This window comes from Petaurus breviceps, unplaced genomic scaffold, assembly GCF_028583685.1.
Source record: "Petaurus breviceps papuanus isolate PSGF00001 unplaced genomic scaffold, PetGlider_PUasm1.0 90769, whole genome shotgun sequence".
Classification (NCBI taxonomy): Eukaryota; Metazoa; Chordata; class Mammalia; order Diprotodontia; family Petauridae; genus Petaurus; species Petaurus breviceps.
Window position 1 is genome coordinate 17,256,101 of NW_027187341.1, and position 18,861 is coordinate 17,274,961.

At 37.5% G+C, this 18,861-nt stretch overlaps 1 protein-coding gene across 3 annotated transcripts in view; it reads right to left on the bottom strand.

Annotated features, from left to right (window-relative positions):
* Window positions 1-18,861, bottom strand: part of ORC2 (origin recognition complex subunit 2) — a 54,969-nt gene that overhangs the window by 31,563 nt on the left and 4,545 nt on the right. For all 3 annotated transcript variants that reach the window (XM_069068753.1, XM_069068752.1, XM_069068751.1), the window contains 3 exons: window positions 13,707-13,799; window positions 12,890-12,921; window positions 816-873 (listed from right to left, as the gene is read on the bottom strand). In XM_069068753.1, coding sequence (XP_068924854.1) covers window positions 816-873; window positions 12,890-12,921; window positions 13,707-13,799 — 183 coding nt within the window. The remainder of the gene's footprint in view (window positions 1-815; window positions 874-12,889; window positions 12,922-13,706; window positions 13,800-18,861) is intronic.

The following is an 18,861-nucleotide window of genomic DNA, read 5'->3' on the forward strand; positions in this document are numbered from 1 at the left end:
AAACTATGCTACACTGAGGTCACCATGCTACATTCTGGGGAGATGATTTCTATTCTCAAGAAGCTTGTCTTCTTTGGGCTTCTAGGTGCAGTAAATAGAGCACCAGCCCTGGAGTCAGAAGGACCTGAGTTCAAATTCTGCCTTGGACACATAACACAAAAACTAGCTGTGTGACTTTGGGCAAGTCACTTAACCCTAATTGCCCTACCTTCCCCACCCCAAAAAAAGAAAAAAGAAAATAAAAGCTTGTCTTCTATTCAGGGAGATATGAACAAAAAGATAAATGATAATACAAGGCAGCATATGATAAGGACAAAATAAGGGATATGGTCAGTCAATACACATTTATTAAGCAGCTATGACAGACATTGTGCTAAGTACTAGGGGTTAAATAAGAAAAAGAAAAGAAAGATAGACAGTCCCTATTCTCAGGTTTGAAATCTAATGGGAGAAGAAAAAACACAGAAAAAGGAAGCTGAAAAGTGGGATGGGGGAAGAGCAGAGAAGAAGAAACAACACACAACAGGAATAAGAGGAAAGAAGGCAACTGACGCAATATTTTTTAAATTTCTTTTTCTTTTTGGAGGGCAGCTGGGGTTAAGTGACTTGCCGAAGGTCACATGGCTACTTTTGTGTTAAGTGTCTGAGGCTAGATTTGAACTCAGGTCCTCATGACTCCAAGGCCTTCTGGTGCTCTATTCACTGTGCCACCTAGCTGCTCCTGATGCAGTATTTCTATAGGAAATGGTACTTGAGCTGTAACATATCAATGCTAACTGTATTCTTTTTAGTAGGAACTTAAACAAAGTACATACCTGTCAGTCTTTTCCTTAGTCTGTAAGGTGTTGATAGAAATTCATTTTTCTCATCACTCTGTAATATGAGGATAGTTAAAAAGATATTTGTCATATAGTTCAAAAGCAGGCAAAATCTTTGACAGTAAAACTCTAAGAAAGTTATTTTCTCCCTGAATAAAAAAGGCAAAATAGTAAAAATTCACATTTATGTAGCCTCTTACAGTAAGGAAATAGTACATGTCATCCCAGAGAGGAAAAGAATCATAACTTTTTTAAGAATAAGGTACAGAATCCAAGAAAATTGGAAGAGACTGATTGAAGATGACATTAAATATAACAGGGGAGGAAGAAAGAAAATGCAAAAGAAAAACAGAATATCGTTAAGGTTCTAATTGGGATAGACTACAGTAATGCTTAGATACTACAGTAAAAAGCATTAGAAAAGTATGCTTTGGGGTGGCTAGGGGGCCCCGGAGTCAGGAGGACCCAAGTTCGGTTCCAGCCTCAGACACTTAACACCCACACAAAAAAACTAGCCGTGAAAACTTGGGCAAGTTACTTAATCCCAATTGCCCTCCAAAAGGGAAAAAAAAAAAAAGTATGTTTTAATAAGATAAAATGCGAGTTAACTGGCACATGAGGGCTGGAAGAAAGGGAAGGCACAAAGGAAGTTTGCTAACTCTGTCCAAAAATTTTCCACGGTGGTACAAGTTTCTGGTATAAACCTCTAACACCAAACCACTTTAAAAGTTGTACTTCTTTTTGGCTTTTTGGAGGAGGTAAGGCAGGGCAATTGGGATTAAGTGACTTGCCCAACGTCACATGGCTAGTTTTGTGTTAAGTGTCTCAGGCTGGATTTGAAGTCATGTCCTCTTGACTCCAGGGCTGGTTCTCTATTCACTGTGCCACCAAGCCACCCCAAAAGTCTTTTTTGTTTTTTCCTTTTTGGAGGGCAATTGGGGTTAAGTGCCTTGCCCAAAGTCACATAGCTAGTAAGGATGTCAAGTGTCTGAGGCTGGATTTGAACTCGGCTCCTCCTGACTCCGGGGCCAGTGCTCTATTCACTGAGCCACCTAGCAGCCCTGACTTCAGGGCCAGCGCTCTATTCACTGTGCTACTCAGCCACCCCAAAAGTTGTACTTCTTAAAGACCCAAACAACTCTCCAAGGAAGCTGAGATCCAAATCAGTTTTACTAGTAATCAATGATATTGGATAATGCAGTTTGCATTAACCTTTTTCTTTCCTAGTACTTTGAAATTTGAGATATCATGGTAGAGAAAGTACTGCCACAAAGATCTGGATTCAAATCTTTGCTCTGGTACTTATTACTCTTTCTATTTCAGATTACTAAGACTTATCTACGAAGTTACAGAAGGTCACAATCTAGGAATTTTCCACACCTACAAAAATCAGAGATCCTTAAAATAATGACTTTAAAATATTTAATAATGTTAATTCTATTGACAGCTTTAATATCTTTTACTCTAAATTATTTTGTAGCATTAGAATTTTATTAGTCCATGCTCTACCTACCTTTTAGTTATTTTAGCTATGCAGCTTTTTCAGTCTTAATAGTTTATATTTCTAATTACTTTTTGTCTAAGGAAAATTTTCATTTGAATTTTTTTTTAAGCAATTGGGGTTAAGTAACTTGCTGAAGGTTACACAGCCAGTTATTTTGTGTGGGTGCTAAGCATCTGAGGCCAGAACTGATGCCGAGTCTCCCGACTCCTGGGCCGGTGCTCTTACTCACTGCGCCACTGGCTGCCCCTTCATTTGAATTTTGAAAAAAAAGTTTGTCCATATTCAGCTACATTTTCTTTTGCCAAAATTTCAGCCACAATATCTCTAATCACTCCATCAATAATCTATGGTCAGGTGAAGTCAATAAGGCAGAGTGAGAAGCTCTGCTGTGTTCCTCTCCAAGAGTTCCTCCAGACAGATCTAGAAAATGTACCAAACTGAATCCTGACAGGGAAATCCAGAAAAAGTCACAAGTCATTTGCCCAGCTTGGCACAGAAAGACAGACAGGAAGTTCAGTGGACACTAGGCTGATTCAGGAGTATGCTGCACACAAAGGGAGAGATTCCAGGCCCATACTGGGGGATACCCAGACCCATACCAAAGTTCTGCACTAGGGAGAAGTGCCAATTGGCTGCTTTACTGTTCCCTGCCCAGGCCTGGATCACAGATCCAGAGCAGACTGAGAAGGGGACTTTCACAGGGGAACAGCTTTCTCAGACAGGGAATCCCCAGTTTGTGTAAGGAAAAAGGAAGACGTTCAAGAGCCAACAGGTGCAGCATCAATGGTATGGCTCAGACCTCTTGTTCAAAGTGGGATCTCACTTCCAATGTCCAGATAAATCTACAGAAGAATAAATCAGGGCCAGAATCCCACACCAAGGGGAATCCTACAATTCTACCATTCTGAGCCAACCGATTTTTCCATTTGGCTGACAGGTATGGATGGAGTCCATCAGGAATCTATTCTTGCTCAAACCTATCTCAAGAAAGCAGACCTCCCTCCAGAAGTGCACAGAATCCAGCCCCAAATCAAAACCAAAATAGTCTGGAAGAATGGGCAAACAAAAAAAGAACATCACAATAAGTTATTATGGTAACAAGGATTCTCAAGACACAAATGCAGAAGGGAATGACTCTAAAATGTTTACAAGCAATGCCCCAGAAAGAAAAATGCTTCAAAAAAGCACAAACTAAAGTAGAATTCCTAGAAGAGATGAAGCAAGAATTAATTTTTTTAAAAATATTTCAAAATGAAATGAGAGTCCTTGAGGGAAATAAATAACAGTATGGCACAAGAGGTACAAAAACTTGCCCAAGCAACAAACTCCTTGAAAATTCAATGAGAAGCCAATGATTTCCTGAGGCAACAAGAAATATTAAAACAAAGTCAAAAGGCTGAAAAATACAAGAAAATGTAAGCTATCTGATAACATAAACAACTGACATGGAGAACAGATCAAGAAGAAAAAAATTTAAGAATTATTAGACTATCTAAACACCATGACAAAAAATACAGTCTGGGAATAATATTTCAAAAATCTTAAAAGAAAACTGCACAGGTCTCTTAAAACCAGAGGGCAAAGTGGAAACAGAAAGAATCCACTGGTCATCTCTTGAACTCTGGAACATCATAGCCAAAATCCAGAGCTTCCCAGACAAAGGAAAAATACTAGAAGCAGTCAGAAAGAATTCAAGTACCAAGGAACCAGTATGGATCTCATATGATTTAGCAGTCACCACTATAAAGGGATGGAGAATTTGGAATATGGAATGATAGTTCCAAACACAAAATATATGGGTTTTACAGCTAATAACTCACCCAGCAAAACGTATAATCCTACATGAGAAAAAAATGGGCTTTTAATGAAACAGAACTTCCAAGCACTCCTGATGAAAAAAACATTAAAGTGTAAAAGGAGGAGTGAAAAGAAATATAAGGTAAATGTGAATGGGGTTCTGGGATAGAAAGATGAAAGGGAAGACCTTGGCTGATTAAAACAAAATTTGAAAAAAAAAATTAAGAAAGAAAGGGGCAGCTAGGTGGCACAGTGAATAGAGCCCCACCCCTGGAGTCAGGAGGACCTGAGTTCAAATCCAGACTCCAACACTTGACTACTTGCTAGATATGTGACTCTGGGCAAGTCATTTAACCCTAATTGCTCTGTCTTCCCCCCTCCAAAAAAAAATAATAAAGGATCTATGGCCAATGAAAGAAATGGTTTTAAAACTCGTGAAACTCTTACTCAACACCTTAAACCCACCACTATTTCTTTATATATATATTCTTTATCATATAAACTATATTACTTCTTAAACGATGTTCTGGTTAAAAAACATGGCCAAGTTAGGAAAAACCAAATAATTTTACCCAACAACCTCAAAATGAAAGGGGAAAATATGTATATACATAGTTACTTCATGACAATCTCTCTATTGTCTCTGCATTCATCTTATAAGGAATTAGGGAGGAGGGGGCCCAAAAAAAGTTCATCAAACAGCAATGGAAAGAACTAGAATTAGCTTTTACTTAAAGAAATTCTATGATCAAATATCTGAACCATACAAAGCTAGATCCCTAGTATAATACCACCAAAGAGATAACAACAATAACAGCTAATGTTTAAACAATGCTTTAAGGTTTGCAAATGCATTTTATAAATATCACACTTTATCCTCACAACAATGCTATAAGATAGGTGTTAATCCTCTACATTTTACAGCTGAGGAAAACGAGGAAGGCAGAATTAAGTATCTTACCCAGCAACACACAGCTAGTAAATGTCTGAGGCCATTTTTGAATTGAGGTCTTTCTGGCTCCAGGTTCAGCAGTGGAACAATCCACCGGTTTTCTGAGTAGGCAAACATATTAAAATAATACTTCCTCTTGAGTATGTAGCTAAATATTTTATATAACCAACTTATCACAATGACCTCTAGCTGTTCCATGAAAAGATGCAGTTTATATTTTTTTCCACAGCCAAGGAAGTCACCAAGGGAAGACCGGGGACACGGGAAGGTTATTTAAATGATTCTCTGACTTGTAGGCTCCAGCCCTGACTAAACTGTTCACAAAGATTAACAACCCTGAAGCAATGCCTTTGGGTGAAAACAGAATTCTCTTTCTAACATTTAAAAAGAACAATTAATAAGATCCAAGTAATTACTACTGAATACATTCTTTTGGAAGTAGTCTCTTTCGTGTGTTAAACAGTCACTGAATAAGTTAGAAAATTGGGGAAAATCCAAAATCAGCACCTACTTTAAAATGTTATTTTTTTAGAAGGCAAACAAGCAATATCATGTAAAGAGTGGACAGAATGCTAGACTTAGAATCAGGAAGCCCGTGGTTTAACTCCTGACCCTGACCTTCTAAGCGGGAGGTATGGCCGTGGAAAGAGAACTCAGCTTGAACCAAGGCCTACCAATTAGCAGCTGAGTAATATCCACCTACCAGGCCATTTCCCATCTCTGCTTCTGGTTCTATAAGTACAAAATAAAGGACTCAAAATCAACCATCTGAGGTTCCGTTCAGCTCCAAATCGAAGTCACTTACTCTCTTGTGTCTCAGTCATCTTCCTAGGATGGATTAAATCACATTCACTCTTCAGTACTTCCCTTCACAACTGATTGTGACCTAATTCTCTTACTACTAGACTCCATGTGCATTTGCAGGAGACATGGCAAAGGTCATATACAACAGAAGTAATGTTGTACAATCACTGGTACCAACAATAAAAGACACCTCTTCTTTCTGCTTTGGCAGCTTCACTACAGAAGAACAAGGTGGAATTTACAGTTCTTTAACAGGGGTGGTATCTATTGAGCACAAAGGGGAAGCAAGGCTTTCTCTTAATCCTATTCAACCTTGATCTTAATAACCATAACTAAAAGGTTATATGGCAGCAAGATGGCCCAATGGACAGAGCACTGGACCTGAAGTCTGATAGACTCATCCTCCTGAGTTCAAATCTGACCTCTGACACTTACTAGCTGTGTGACCCTATGCAAGTCATCTAGCCCTTTGTGTTCCTGTTCCTGATGTGTAAAATGAGCTGGAGAAGAAAATGGCAAACTACTCCAGTATCCTTGCCAAGAAAATCCCAAATTGGGTCACCAAGAGTTGGACATGACTGAAACAACAGAACAAGAACAAAAAGTCACAGGGCACATTATTTTTCTTCTTCAATTTACTCTTGCAAAACTTCTTCTTTGTAGTGAAAATACAGTGGTTTTATTCACACTGACCTCAAAAAGACTAGACCCCAAGTTTATTAAGTATTGTAAAAAGGAATATCTTTAAGTACTAATATTAAAAAAATTTCAAGGAACCAATTTAGCAATTTCCAACTGTATGAACTATTTTTTAAAACTCAATTTTGTTTTATTTTCAATTTGGAATCCTCTCCTTCCCATCCACAGAGAAAGAAAAACAAAACCCACTATAAATATTTATAATCAAAGCAAAATAAATTAATTAGCAAAATTTAAAAATGCTTTCAGTTACACTGAGTTAATCAACCTCCTATTTATAGTCTCATTTTTCAACAGGAGCCCTGTGGAAACGTTGTTGGTTCCATTGTAATAAATTTAAAATTCACAAAATTAACAATACAAGGATTATTCTTACTGGATGAAAATAGATCATTTTCCAAATTAATAAGACCCATGTAACTACCACCCAGTACTCCTTCTGAATTATTCTTTATGTATGCACAGGTAATTTTCTAAGTAGGCATCAATCTTCAGGACTGGATGTTATTTTTAAAACAACACTGAGAGGCTGGGTATTATAAACACATTTTTCCAGAGGGTATAAAAAAAACTACCTAGAAATTTTCACTTTCCTAGAGTTTGGAAAAACCATTCACCTGCTTCTAAGCCACATTCACTAGCCTCACTGAAAGCTCATACTGCTGGTCTCCTCCATCAGCAGCTCTCCTGACCTAGAGAACCTCCTCAACTACCTTTTAAGCTCCATTATATACTAATGCAGAAAGTCCTTGCTGGGAAGGAAGATTAGCTTCAAAAATGTTATTCCTAAAACACAGGTTTCCTCTCCTAAAAAGCTTCAGGGGGTCCCTAGTACCTCTCCAATAAAATACAAACTCTGGTTTTAAAGTCTTCCATTGTGTTTAGAATACTCTCCATCCTCATAGCTACCTCAGAGAATCCCTAGCCTCCTTCAATGCACTGCTCAATTACTTCTCCCTACAAGACACTTTCTTCAGATCTCCCCCAATTTTTTCCCCTCCAACTTCCCAAAAATGCTTCATAAATTTTGCGATGTAGGAGCTAAGATGGTGGAGTAAAGGCAGGAACTTGCTTGAACCAAATGCCCTTCCAAACAATTGTAAAATAATTCTCTAAACAAATCCTGGAGCGGCAGAACCATCAAAAGGACAGAGTGAAATAATTCTCCAGTCCAAGACAACTCAGAAGTTATCAGGAAAGAACTGTCTCACTGGAGGGAGAGCTTCGACCAGCGAGCCAGCAGCAGGCTTTGGGGGTAACTGATCTGCAGAGGCAGGGCCGCTTCCAGAGTAATCAGAATACAGATGATGAGAAGGCTGGACAACTGGTCATAAGGAGATTAAAGAGGACCCCTTTGCAGACACTGAGAGCAGAACTCAGTCGCCTTATCCATATACAGTTCCAGGTCACAGTCCCAGGGAGAGGAAGACCAACAACAGGAGGTGGGACCCTGGTAACAGCTGCTAAAAAGAGTGCTTGTGGTTACTCACAGACCAGAGAACAGGCCAGGAGAGCAGCGGATCATACCTCTCTTTAGATAATACTATCTTAAAAGAACCGAAAACTAAAAAGATCCCCAGAACTAGCTCTGAAAGCTACAGTAGGAAAAACCTGAGGCTTGGGACAGTGGCCCTGCCACTCCAGGAGCAAGGCCTAACTTTAACATAAAGTTAAAATTAATCTTCAGGACTAGATATTATCAAAATCCCAACACTGATAGACTGGCTATTATGAAGTTAAAAGTCAAGAAATAGAATGGGAAAATGAGCATACAACAAAAAAAGAACTTGACCATAGAAAGTTACTATAGCGACAGGAAAGATCAAAACATAAATTCAGAAGACCACAACAAAATCAAAGCAACTACAAGCAAAGCCTCAAAGAAAAATGTGAATTGGTTTCAGATGTTGGACGAGGTCAAAAAGGATTTTAAAAATCAAATAAGAGTAGAGGAAAAATTGGGGAAGGAAATGAGAGTATTACTAGAAAAGAGTCAAGAGCTTGGCTTGGCACAAAAATCCACTGATGTGAAGAACTCCTTAAAAAGTAGAATTGGCCAAATGGAAAAGTAGGTACAAAAATTCACTTAAGAAAAGAACTCCTTGAGTCAGAACTTTCTTAAGACCAGCATTTAGTAGCAGAGTAGCTACAGAAAAGAGAATGAAGAACTGAGCCAGAATTTCCTGAGAACTTGTGGTGGTGGAGCTTCTTCTGAACAGGAGCCCAGAGCCCTGAGCCCACAGCCCGCAGCCCGCAGCCCGCAGCCCGCAGCCCGCAGCCAGGAGCCCAGGTGACTGAGGAAGCATGACTGGGATGCTGAGACTTTGTTTGTTTGTGGCTTGGTTGAGCCTTGAATTCCCCGGAGCAGAAATGCTCAAGGATCTGACATGGACCAGACCCTGTGAACTTCAGTGTGGAGCAGGACCTACCCAGAAAGCTGGACAAGGAACTGGGAGCTGTCTGCCAGTGAACCCAGGTGACAGTCTGGTGAATCCAGGTAGAATCTGGGACCATGGAAGGGAATCCAGGGAATCTGAGAACAGGCCCCAAGTCAAGATGAAGAGACCTCTCCCTGGGTACTGAGTAAAGATGAAACTAGTTTACTAGTGACCTAGGGGTGGAGAGATTTGTGTATGATACTTAGTAACTGACTGATGAAGAAGTGACTGATTTAATCAAGACTGCCCCAAGAGTGGAAGACTTTGCTGAATAAGTGACTGACTGACTTAACTTAAGAGTACCCTATGAGTGGGAGACTTTGACTATTGTACTTTGAGACTATATTGTGATTTTCTGTGATACTTTGCCCCATGAGAGGAAGACTTTAACTATTGTACTTTGAGAAGTTGTAATATTATGAATGCTGTACCTTGATTTTCTATGAAAGTTTTGCTTTGATTTGTTGTAGAATAAATAGTGATCACTAAAAAAAAAGAAAAGAACTCCTTAAAAAGCAGAACTGGCCAAATGGAAAAGGAGATTCAGAAGCTCACTAAAAAAAAAATCATGCCTTAAAAATTATAATTGGCTAAGTAGAAGCTCATGACAGCACATGGCATCAAGAAACAATCAAACAAAATCAAAAGAATGAAAAAAAAATTTGGGGCAGCCAGGTAGCACAGCCAGTAAAAGCATCAACTCTAGTGTTGAGAAGACCTGGAGATCGAATCCCGGGCTCAGACACTTAGCACCCACCCAGAAACACCTGGCTATGTAACCTTGAGCAAGTTACTTAACCCCAATTGCTTAGGGGCGGCCAGGTGGCTCAGCAAGTAAGAGCACCGGCCCCAGTGTTGGGATGGCCTGGATCAAATCCGGACTCAGACACTCAGCACCACACCCAGAAATAACTGGCCGTGTAACCTTGAGCAAGTTACTTAACCCCGATTGCTTTAAAAAAAAAAAGAAAAAAAAAGAAAAAAGAAAGAAAAAAGAAAAAAAATAGAAGAAAATGTGAAATACATCAATGGAAAAACAACTTACTCATACAATAAATGCAGGAGAGATAATTTAAGAATTATTTAACTATATGAAAGCAATGATCAAAAAGAGCCAAGATGTCATTTTTCAAGAAATTATCAAGGAAAATTGCCCCGATATGCTAGAACCAGAGGGTAAAATAGAAACTGAAACAATCTTCTAAAAGAGATCCCAAAATGAAAACTCATAGGAATATTATTATCAAATTCTAGAGCTCTCAGGTAAAGAAGAAAATAATGCAAGCCAAAACAAACAATTCAAATACCATTGAGCCACAGTCAGAATAAAACAAGATTTACCAGCTTCTACCTTAAAGGATCAGAGAGCTTGGAATATGATTTTCCTGGAAGGCAAAGGAGCTAGGATTACAACCTGGAATCACCTTCCCAGAAAAACTAAGTATAATCCTTCAAGGGAAAGTATGGATATTTAATAAAATAGAGGAATTTCAAGCATTCCTGACGAAAAGATCAGAGCTAAAGAGAAAATGTGATTTTCCACTCAAGAGAAGCATAAAATGGTATATGGGAAAGAGAAATTGTAACAGATTCAATAAGGTAAAATTGTTTATATTCCTACATGAGAAAATGATACTTGTAATTCCTAAGAACTTTCTCATTATTAAGGCAGTTAGAAATTGTATATATAGACAGAGGTCACAGATTTGAGTTGACTATGAAGGGAATGATATAAAAAAGGGGGTGAAAAAGAGAGACAGCGTCTCTCTCCCTCTCCTCTCCCCCTCTCTCTACTGGGGGAAGGAGTAAATTATCTCACATAAAGGAGGCATGAAATAACTTTTACAGTGGAGGGAAAGAGGGGGGGTGAGGGTAGCAGGTAACACTTGAAGCTTACTCTTATCACAACTGGCTCAGAGGGAATAACATACACAATCTTCAACATTTTCTCCAGTGATTTCTTTTCCAGCTGAAGGTTCAGGCTCATCTACAATTGTTTTCTGTCTTAGAGCACCTTCTCTGCACTCCCCTCAGTATTCAGATTATTTTGGAGGGGGGAAGGCAAGGCAATTGGGGTTGGGTGACTCGCCCAGGTCACACAGCTAGTAAGCATGTCAAGTGACTGAGGCCAAATTTGAAGTCAGGTCCTCCTGACTCCAGGGCTGGTGCTCTATTCACTGCACCACCTAGCTTCTCCCAGGATTCAGATTATTAATATTTAATGCAGCTTTTTTTAACCAGGAAAAATTAGAAAGAGACCTCCCTTGCCAGCAACAAAAACTCCAATCCACAATTGCCTATTTCTTTCTTTTGAACCTTTATCAACCACCTCTAAATCAAATGCTTAGGTAAAAACTGCTTTTTATTAAAAAGTCAGAAGAGGATAAAAAAAATCACCAACCACCACTAATTAGAATATAATTTTTAAGAAGGTTTTAAGCAAAGCATAAAGTTTTTAATCACAGATACACAACAGTTTCCATAATTATGGTAGTAAACACACAGAGGTAAGGCAAATTTGAAGAAACAATTAAATTCTATAATATATTCAGGAAAGATCTAAGTATCAGACTAATTTTTAACAGTTATTACAAAGCACAAACTGCTACAAGGATATCAGGCATATGACAAGAATCTCCAATAGTAAGTATACAAGAAGCTATACTCCCATTTTTTTTAGGAAGACTGCTAAGAGTTTTTATACATATGACAGTATGCTATATAGGGTTTCTATCATGCATGAGGAACAGAATTAAAGAAAAGACTAAAACTAACAATAAAAAACAATAAAACTAACCCCTAAACAATGATCACCACTTTTCTCCAGGAAAATGTGAATTCTGGAAGAGAGACGTTTTTTAATTTTATCTGCCTCTCCAAAGATTGGCACAGGGCCTCATAAATAGCTGAGTTTACATTTATATTGATACAATGAAGTTAGTAAACAAGGATTATTGGAAACAAGTGTGAAGTTTGGTGGCAACAACATTAGATCTGGGCCCTCTGCTACTGACCACCTTTGTAACTGTGGGCACGTCATTTAATCGCTCTGGGCCTGTTTCCACATCTGTAACATCAGGGGGTTAAATCAGGCCTTCAAAAGACAGATAATGCAACACATCCCTTGACAGAGATAATGGACAGGAAGGAACATCTTTTCAGTTGGGGACAAGGTGTGGTTTTCTTTCTTGAATAAACTTATTTTATTATAAGGGAGAGCTTTTATTTATGAGTTGGGAACAGCGGACAGTTGTAGTGTATTAATGAAATACACAAAAAAGATAAGTTCAAAAGGGAACATGGACAGACAAGTTGGGCAGTATTGGTACACATGTAAATTTTACTGTATATACTACATATAAACATATATGTTTGTATGTATAATACAGACTTTTTTAAAAATCCAAGCTCTACACAACAGAGGTTTATAGTTTCATATACAATTTTTTATTTCTATACTTATTTATATATTAAAATGTTCATGTTTGCTGGTTTTTAAGTTCATGGTCAAAAAAGACAATATGAAATAAATGAGGATATGGTCCCTTCAAACACAATTATCATATGAGGAAACAGAAAAAATAAATGTCTACTTGTTAGGGAGGCCTGGAAAGTTGTTTTCTTATTTATACTTATTTCTCAGTTCTTTAAACTTAAATCTTAAAAGGATAGATTATTAACCTTAAGAAATTAGCTGCAACATATCAGAAACAAACCAAAAATTTACATGAAAACTAGAAACTGGTCAGTCAAACTTCAATCTTTATGTTTAGAAAATATAAATCAGTGAGAGAAATTGATTTTTACATTTATTCAACTTAGTATGAAATACTATTTCAAAATTATTCAATTCATAATGCTTTACTTCACTGCTTACCTTTAACTGGTATTTGTCTGAAGTAGATTGCTCTATAAAATAAACATAAAATTAAATTTTATTGAGTATTATATAGTTCACACCTTAGCATATGCACTTTGGTTTCATTAAGCACTCAAATGCCAAGTTATCTAAGTCATTATTCCTAAGAAATTATATGGCTCTACCTGGATATTAAATTCCCCAACTGCACCTCAAATGTTATTATTAATTCCACAATTATTCCTACTAATTCACTTATTTTCAATTTTTCTATGGCAGAATGAAGAACTAAAGCAGTTCCTTACTGATGACCCCAAATTATGTTCAGGCTAACCTGAAAGCATTATTTAAATACAGCACCCAAAACTCTACAAACCAGTCCCGATCAGTTAAATCAGCATATGCGAAATTAAAATCCCAGTTCTTTAAAACAATTTGTAAAGTCTTCTAGAGTTTGTTCTTCCTGACTTTTACCACTGGCAGAAAGAACAGCTTTGACAGGTCTCAAGAAAAGTTGAGATAATTCAGAATGTGACAAAAGGAAATGAAGCTTGTTTAGTTAATTTAGTTGGTACTTAGATTTTGTTTCTATTGCTGCATTTTGACTCTGTGTGCATACTCATGCAACGAGGCAGATTTTCATTTCAGAAGGAGAGGAAAGAAAAAAAGTAAAAATTTTACTTAAACCAAAAGGAAAATTTTAAAAAATTCTGTATCATTAAAAAAATGAGAAAAAAAAAACCACCGTCAAAGCTGGTAAAACACACTAGCTATAGTTCTTTTTTTTTGGGGGGGGAGACTAGCTATATTTTCTCTCTAAGGCTCAACTACTTACTCTTGCTACTTTGTGAGGTGCTTGCCATCTTTTCTGCATTCCCCTTAGAAATCAGTGAAACGCTTTTCCCTGGTGTTTTTGCTAGTTCATAAGCTGAAAAGAAAAACTGATATCAAAATCCAAAAGAAATACACAAAAACTCCTCAATGAACTACAATAAATTAAATCAGAGAAATGAGCTATATTACATTACATACAGTGAACATCTATGTACTGGATCTAAAAACAACTAAAGAGCTCAAATAACCAGATTTCTAGAGGCCTTGTGGCTTAGGAAGACCTAGATTCAAGTTTTACCTCTGACATACACTGGGGCTATATGACCATAGGCAAGTCATTTAACCCCAAAGTGCCCCTGGGGAAAAAAAGATAAGTTATAAAAAAGATGCCAACTTGCACTGTTATAGTTAGTTTCCTCACCTTGAAGTTCCTTATATGAAATCAAAAGTCCAGTCCCTACACCTATTAGAGACTTCTAAACTTATTCCCATCCCTACTAGGAGACACATAGGCTCCTTCAATATGCACAGATCCCCTGTATCTTAAATTTCATACAGCTGGAGGAGGCAATGTGGTCACAATCTTATTCTCTTCTTTCATAGAGAAATTTCATGAACAGATGCTCTTCACACACCCATTTCCTCAAGATTGTTTATCTCCTAATTACGCCCTTATTTCAACATTCAATTGAAACTGCTCCAGACTGTCTCCACAAATACAATAAAGTTTTTGCCGTTAAAAAAAAAATAAACATGAGAAACAAAAAAGTTGCAATGATTATAGATGTAGGATTGGAAGAGATCTCAGAGGTGAGAAAACCAAATTATTAAGTTGTGGTATATGAATGTAAAGGAATACTAGTGTGCTGTAAGAAATGACAAGGATGATTTCAGAAAAACCTGGATTTACATGAAGTGATGCAAAGAGAAGTGAGCAGAACCAGAACATTGTACACAGTAAAAGCATTATATGATTATCAACTATAAATGACAAGATCCAAGTTGATTTCAAAGAATTCATGATGAAAATGCTATCTACCTCCAGAGAAAGAACTAATGGAGGCCAAATGCAGATCAAAGCATACTATTTTCTGCTTTATCTTTTTTCATGGGCTTGGGGTTTTTTCCTTTGGTCTGCGATTTCTTTTACAATATAACTAATATGGAAATACGTTTTGTATGATTGCCCTTGTATAACCTATATCAAAGTGCCTTCTGTCTCAGAGAGGGGGGAGGGAATTTGAAGTTCAAAATTCTTTTAAATGAATGTTAAAAATTGTTTTTACATGCAATTAGGAAAAAATATTATTCAAATAATCAAAATGATATTGTCTCCATTTTTGTAATTGATTCTATTCTGTCCCAATTACTAACATTTTGTATAACTGCTTAAGTGATGTTTCCCTATTTCTGAGTTAAGAAGTTCATAGGTTTAGGAATTCAATCTTGCTCTCTGAGTTAAGCTTAAAAGTTCAGTTTCCCTATAAATCACTTAAATTAAAAGAAACCTGTTACTTCTATTCTACTAGTTGTCCTTCAAGGCTGACTTGTTATCCACATACCATTAGCTAATCTTACAGGTGAATACAATCAACCAGCAAGATGGAAGGAGGGACAGCTGCTACCTGCCAATCATACTGTCTCCCTCATCTATGATGCTTCTGACTTTATAACCAAACATATTGTTTTGCCTATCTATGATGTGGTCTTTTAGTTTTTGGATGCTCCTCCTTTTGTCTGTAAAAATTATCTTCCCTCCTTTGGGGTCTTTTGGATTGCTAAGGAACTAAAGACTCCTTTTATTGGTAACTGCTAGCCTTACCAATGTGCTCAGAGATTTACATGAAAAGACAGCTCACAGACTCTCCTCAGAGAAGCTAATATAAGAGTTAACAAGATTATTTTAGTCACGTGCCAAAGAACTCAAGAAACATCATTTCATATAACATTTGTCAAATTACTGAAGAACACAGGGAAAGAAGTTTACACTATAAAATGGTATTAAGCACCATAAGGAATTAAATTATTCTGCCTTACATCAATTTTTTTATGTTTTGTTTGTTCTGCTTTTTATATTTTTTTGGTCTAATTATATAGTGTTTAAGGTGAGATCATGATTGCTGATGGCAATCTAGAATGTTCTTTGTCATTTCCATCTCCTAGAGTAAACTCACAAAAGGCAGAAATTATGTTTGTTAAATTTGCTTTCTAAAGTACCATGGGGCAGCCACGTAGCACAGCGAGTAAGAACACCAGCTCCAGTGTCAGGATGACCTGGGGATCAAATGCGGGCTCAAATACTCAGCACCACACCCAGAAATAACTGGCCGTGTAACCTTGAGCAAGTTACTTAACCCCGATTGCTTTAAAAAAAATAAAATAAAAAATAAAGTACCATGGATTGATAGTGCTTGTTCTTAATGATATTAATTCATGAACGTAACTGCTCATTTTATAAGGTTACTTTTGTCAAATTCATAATCTATATGTAAGCCTATATACAGTTCTCTAAAGCAGGGGTCAGCAGCTTCTGTCATCCACACCTGTTTTAGTACAGGTTTGAGCTAAAATGGTTTTTACATTTTTAAATGATATTTTATTGTACTTAAAAATGTAAAAATATTCTTAGCTCATGAACCATAAAAAAATAGGTGCAAGCCAGATGTAGCCATCTTCCATAGTTTGTTGACCCCTCCTCTAAAGTAGCAAAGTATAGGATATGAGAAAAAATATACACAACAGAATCTATGATGATGAAAAGCACACCAATAATGAACTCTATGCATATCTATGAATGATCAGAAGACTTGTGAATGAGTTAAGTTCGAAATATGTTTGAATATTTTCTTCACCAGCCCAACTTTTTCCAAGGGGAACAGTAATCCTTTCTCTTTATTCTAGATCAGTCCACAAGTAACACTGAACTACTAAAAATATTCATACAGACATGAATTATCAATTCTGTGAACATAATGCCTTAGTTTAAGTTAACATTTATTGTCTGTAAAGTTCTATAATCTTTGATCTAAGTTACAATTCTGATACAGCTGATTTATAGTAGTAATGACCATTTTATTCTTAATATTCCCCCCCACTGGAAGCTTATTCAAATATTTTAATATCACTTTTGTAGGATTTTTTTGCATCAGCTAAAAAATTATTTATCTTTATTTAGTTTTATGACTGACAAAACTTATTTGCTTAGATGCTCTAATGGCCCCAAGTAACTCTTAACAAAATCCTGAATATAGGCTATTAATTTCAAAAAAATTCCTAAATGGAACTTTTATAATGGTCCAACTGTGATGCTGCTCACCACTGTATGGAGATGACTTGATTCTCAAAGACTTTGCCACTGAAGCACAAGCTCTGAGAAAGTCTATGAGTCTACCATTTAATAGAAAGAAAAATATTGTTTTGGTGAAAAACTCTGCTCCTCTGGGTCTCTTGATATCTTTTTTCACTTGTGCCATGATGAATCAAAGTTTATAAGGATAGTGGGGGAGGTTAAGAAGGAGACAATCAGAGGATGAGGAAAGAGGAAAAGGGGCAGAGGGAGATAGAGGTAGAGGGAAAGAGAGAAGGAAGTGAGAAAGGGGGGAGAAAGAGGAAGAAGAAGAAGGGGGAAAGGATAAAGAGGAGGAAGACAGGGAAAAGAAGAAGCAGGAAAGGAATGGGGCAGAGGGAGAAGGAGAAGAGGGAATAGAGTCAGAGAGGAAGGGATGGGGGTGTAGCTAAAAACCAGTTTTTCAATTGTCTAGAAATAAGAATCTAACCACTGCTTCACAAGATGAAATTCTTACCCACTGATCGATCAGCTGATGTACTCTTAATCACATCAATGATTCTCTGAGTGAAATCAGGAGGCAGAGTATAAGAAGGCTGAAGCTAAATGGAAGGATGATTCCCAGACTATCTTTGGAAAAGCAAATGAAGGTGTTGATGAAATTGGTTTTGTCACTCATAAGAAGGCATTAAGTAGTATCTTTTCATGGGACACTTGATCATCTTGTGGCTGGCATAAAGTAGGTTCTTACTAAATGTTTATTAGAACTGAACTGAATCCAGATTTTAAAAATGGATGAATAAAGTTCATAGTCAATTTAGACTAACATTTGCATTTGGATGGTTCAGTACAATTGTATTTTTAAAACACTGGCACTCTTCTGGGATGGTATTTGTGAATCATCAAAAACCACAATCTGAAGAATCAAAACTTTGGGTTACTCAAAGAGCAATGGGAACAAAAACCAACTGCCCTCTCTGAGGGATAGAAGCCAGTTTAGATGAAGCCACAAGAAGGCCTGAGGGAAAAGTCAGGTGAGTCAAAGACCACCATTATCTCTTTGATCACCTCCTCCTCCTCTTTGGCCCTGCTAGAAACAGCTCTTGATCCACGGCCTAGAAACCTGGGAGTAACAAAGCCATGAGATCACAAGTGCTACATCCAGCCCAGTCCCATAACAGTCATCAAGGAGACCAACTCCTGTGAAAAAGAAGCCTGTCATCCACACCACAATCAATACCAAACACTGACTGTCATGGTCAAGTAGATAAGTCCAAAAGCCTCAGGAACAGCAGAACCCTCCAGACCACCAGGCTTGTTTCCAGCCTAATCCCTCTATCCATCATTCAGGGAAGTTTTCTGTAAAAAGGTGACCTTGGCATTTTTCTGCAAATGCTGCAGCCCCCACTGGTTGTAACTGATAAGAAACTAATATATCTTCCCACTGCCCTCTGGTGACCCATCATGGTAGGATGCCACCTCATCCCCATGCAAGTTATGCTAGTTTTCTCTTAAAATGGTGTTCAACTTTATTCGAGGTTTAATTGGCTCAGTGGTCTAAAGACTCATGCCTCTTCCTGGTCTCCCAAATCTATAATATCCATGAGGAGCTCCAAGAACTCTCTGATGCTCAGCTGTAAGACCACTATCGTCAACTCAGAGGAAGAGGAGTCTCATTCAGTTGCATCAACTTGTGGTGTCTTTGATACATATACTTCTCTTTGCAGGGCTGAATAAATCTCTTTTTCCTAACTGCCGAGTGAGTCTATTTCATTCCAATATTGACCATAAATTACCAGGGGACTGGTCTGAGCCAGGCCCAACCTAAAACACCTATAATTTTGGTTGTCTGGATGTTCTAACATTACAC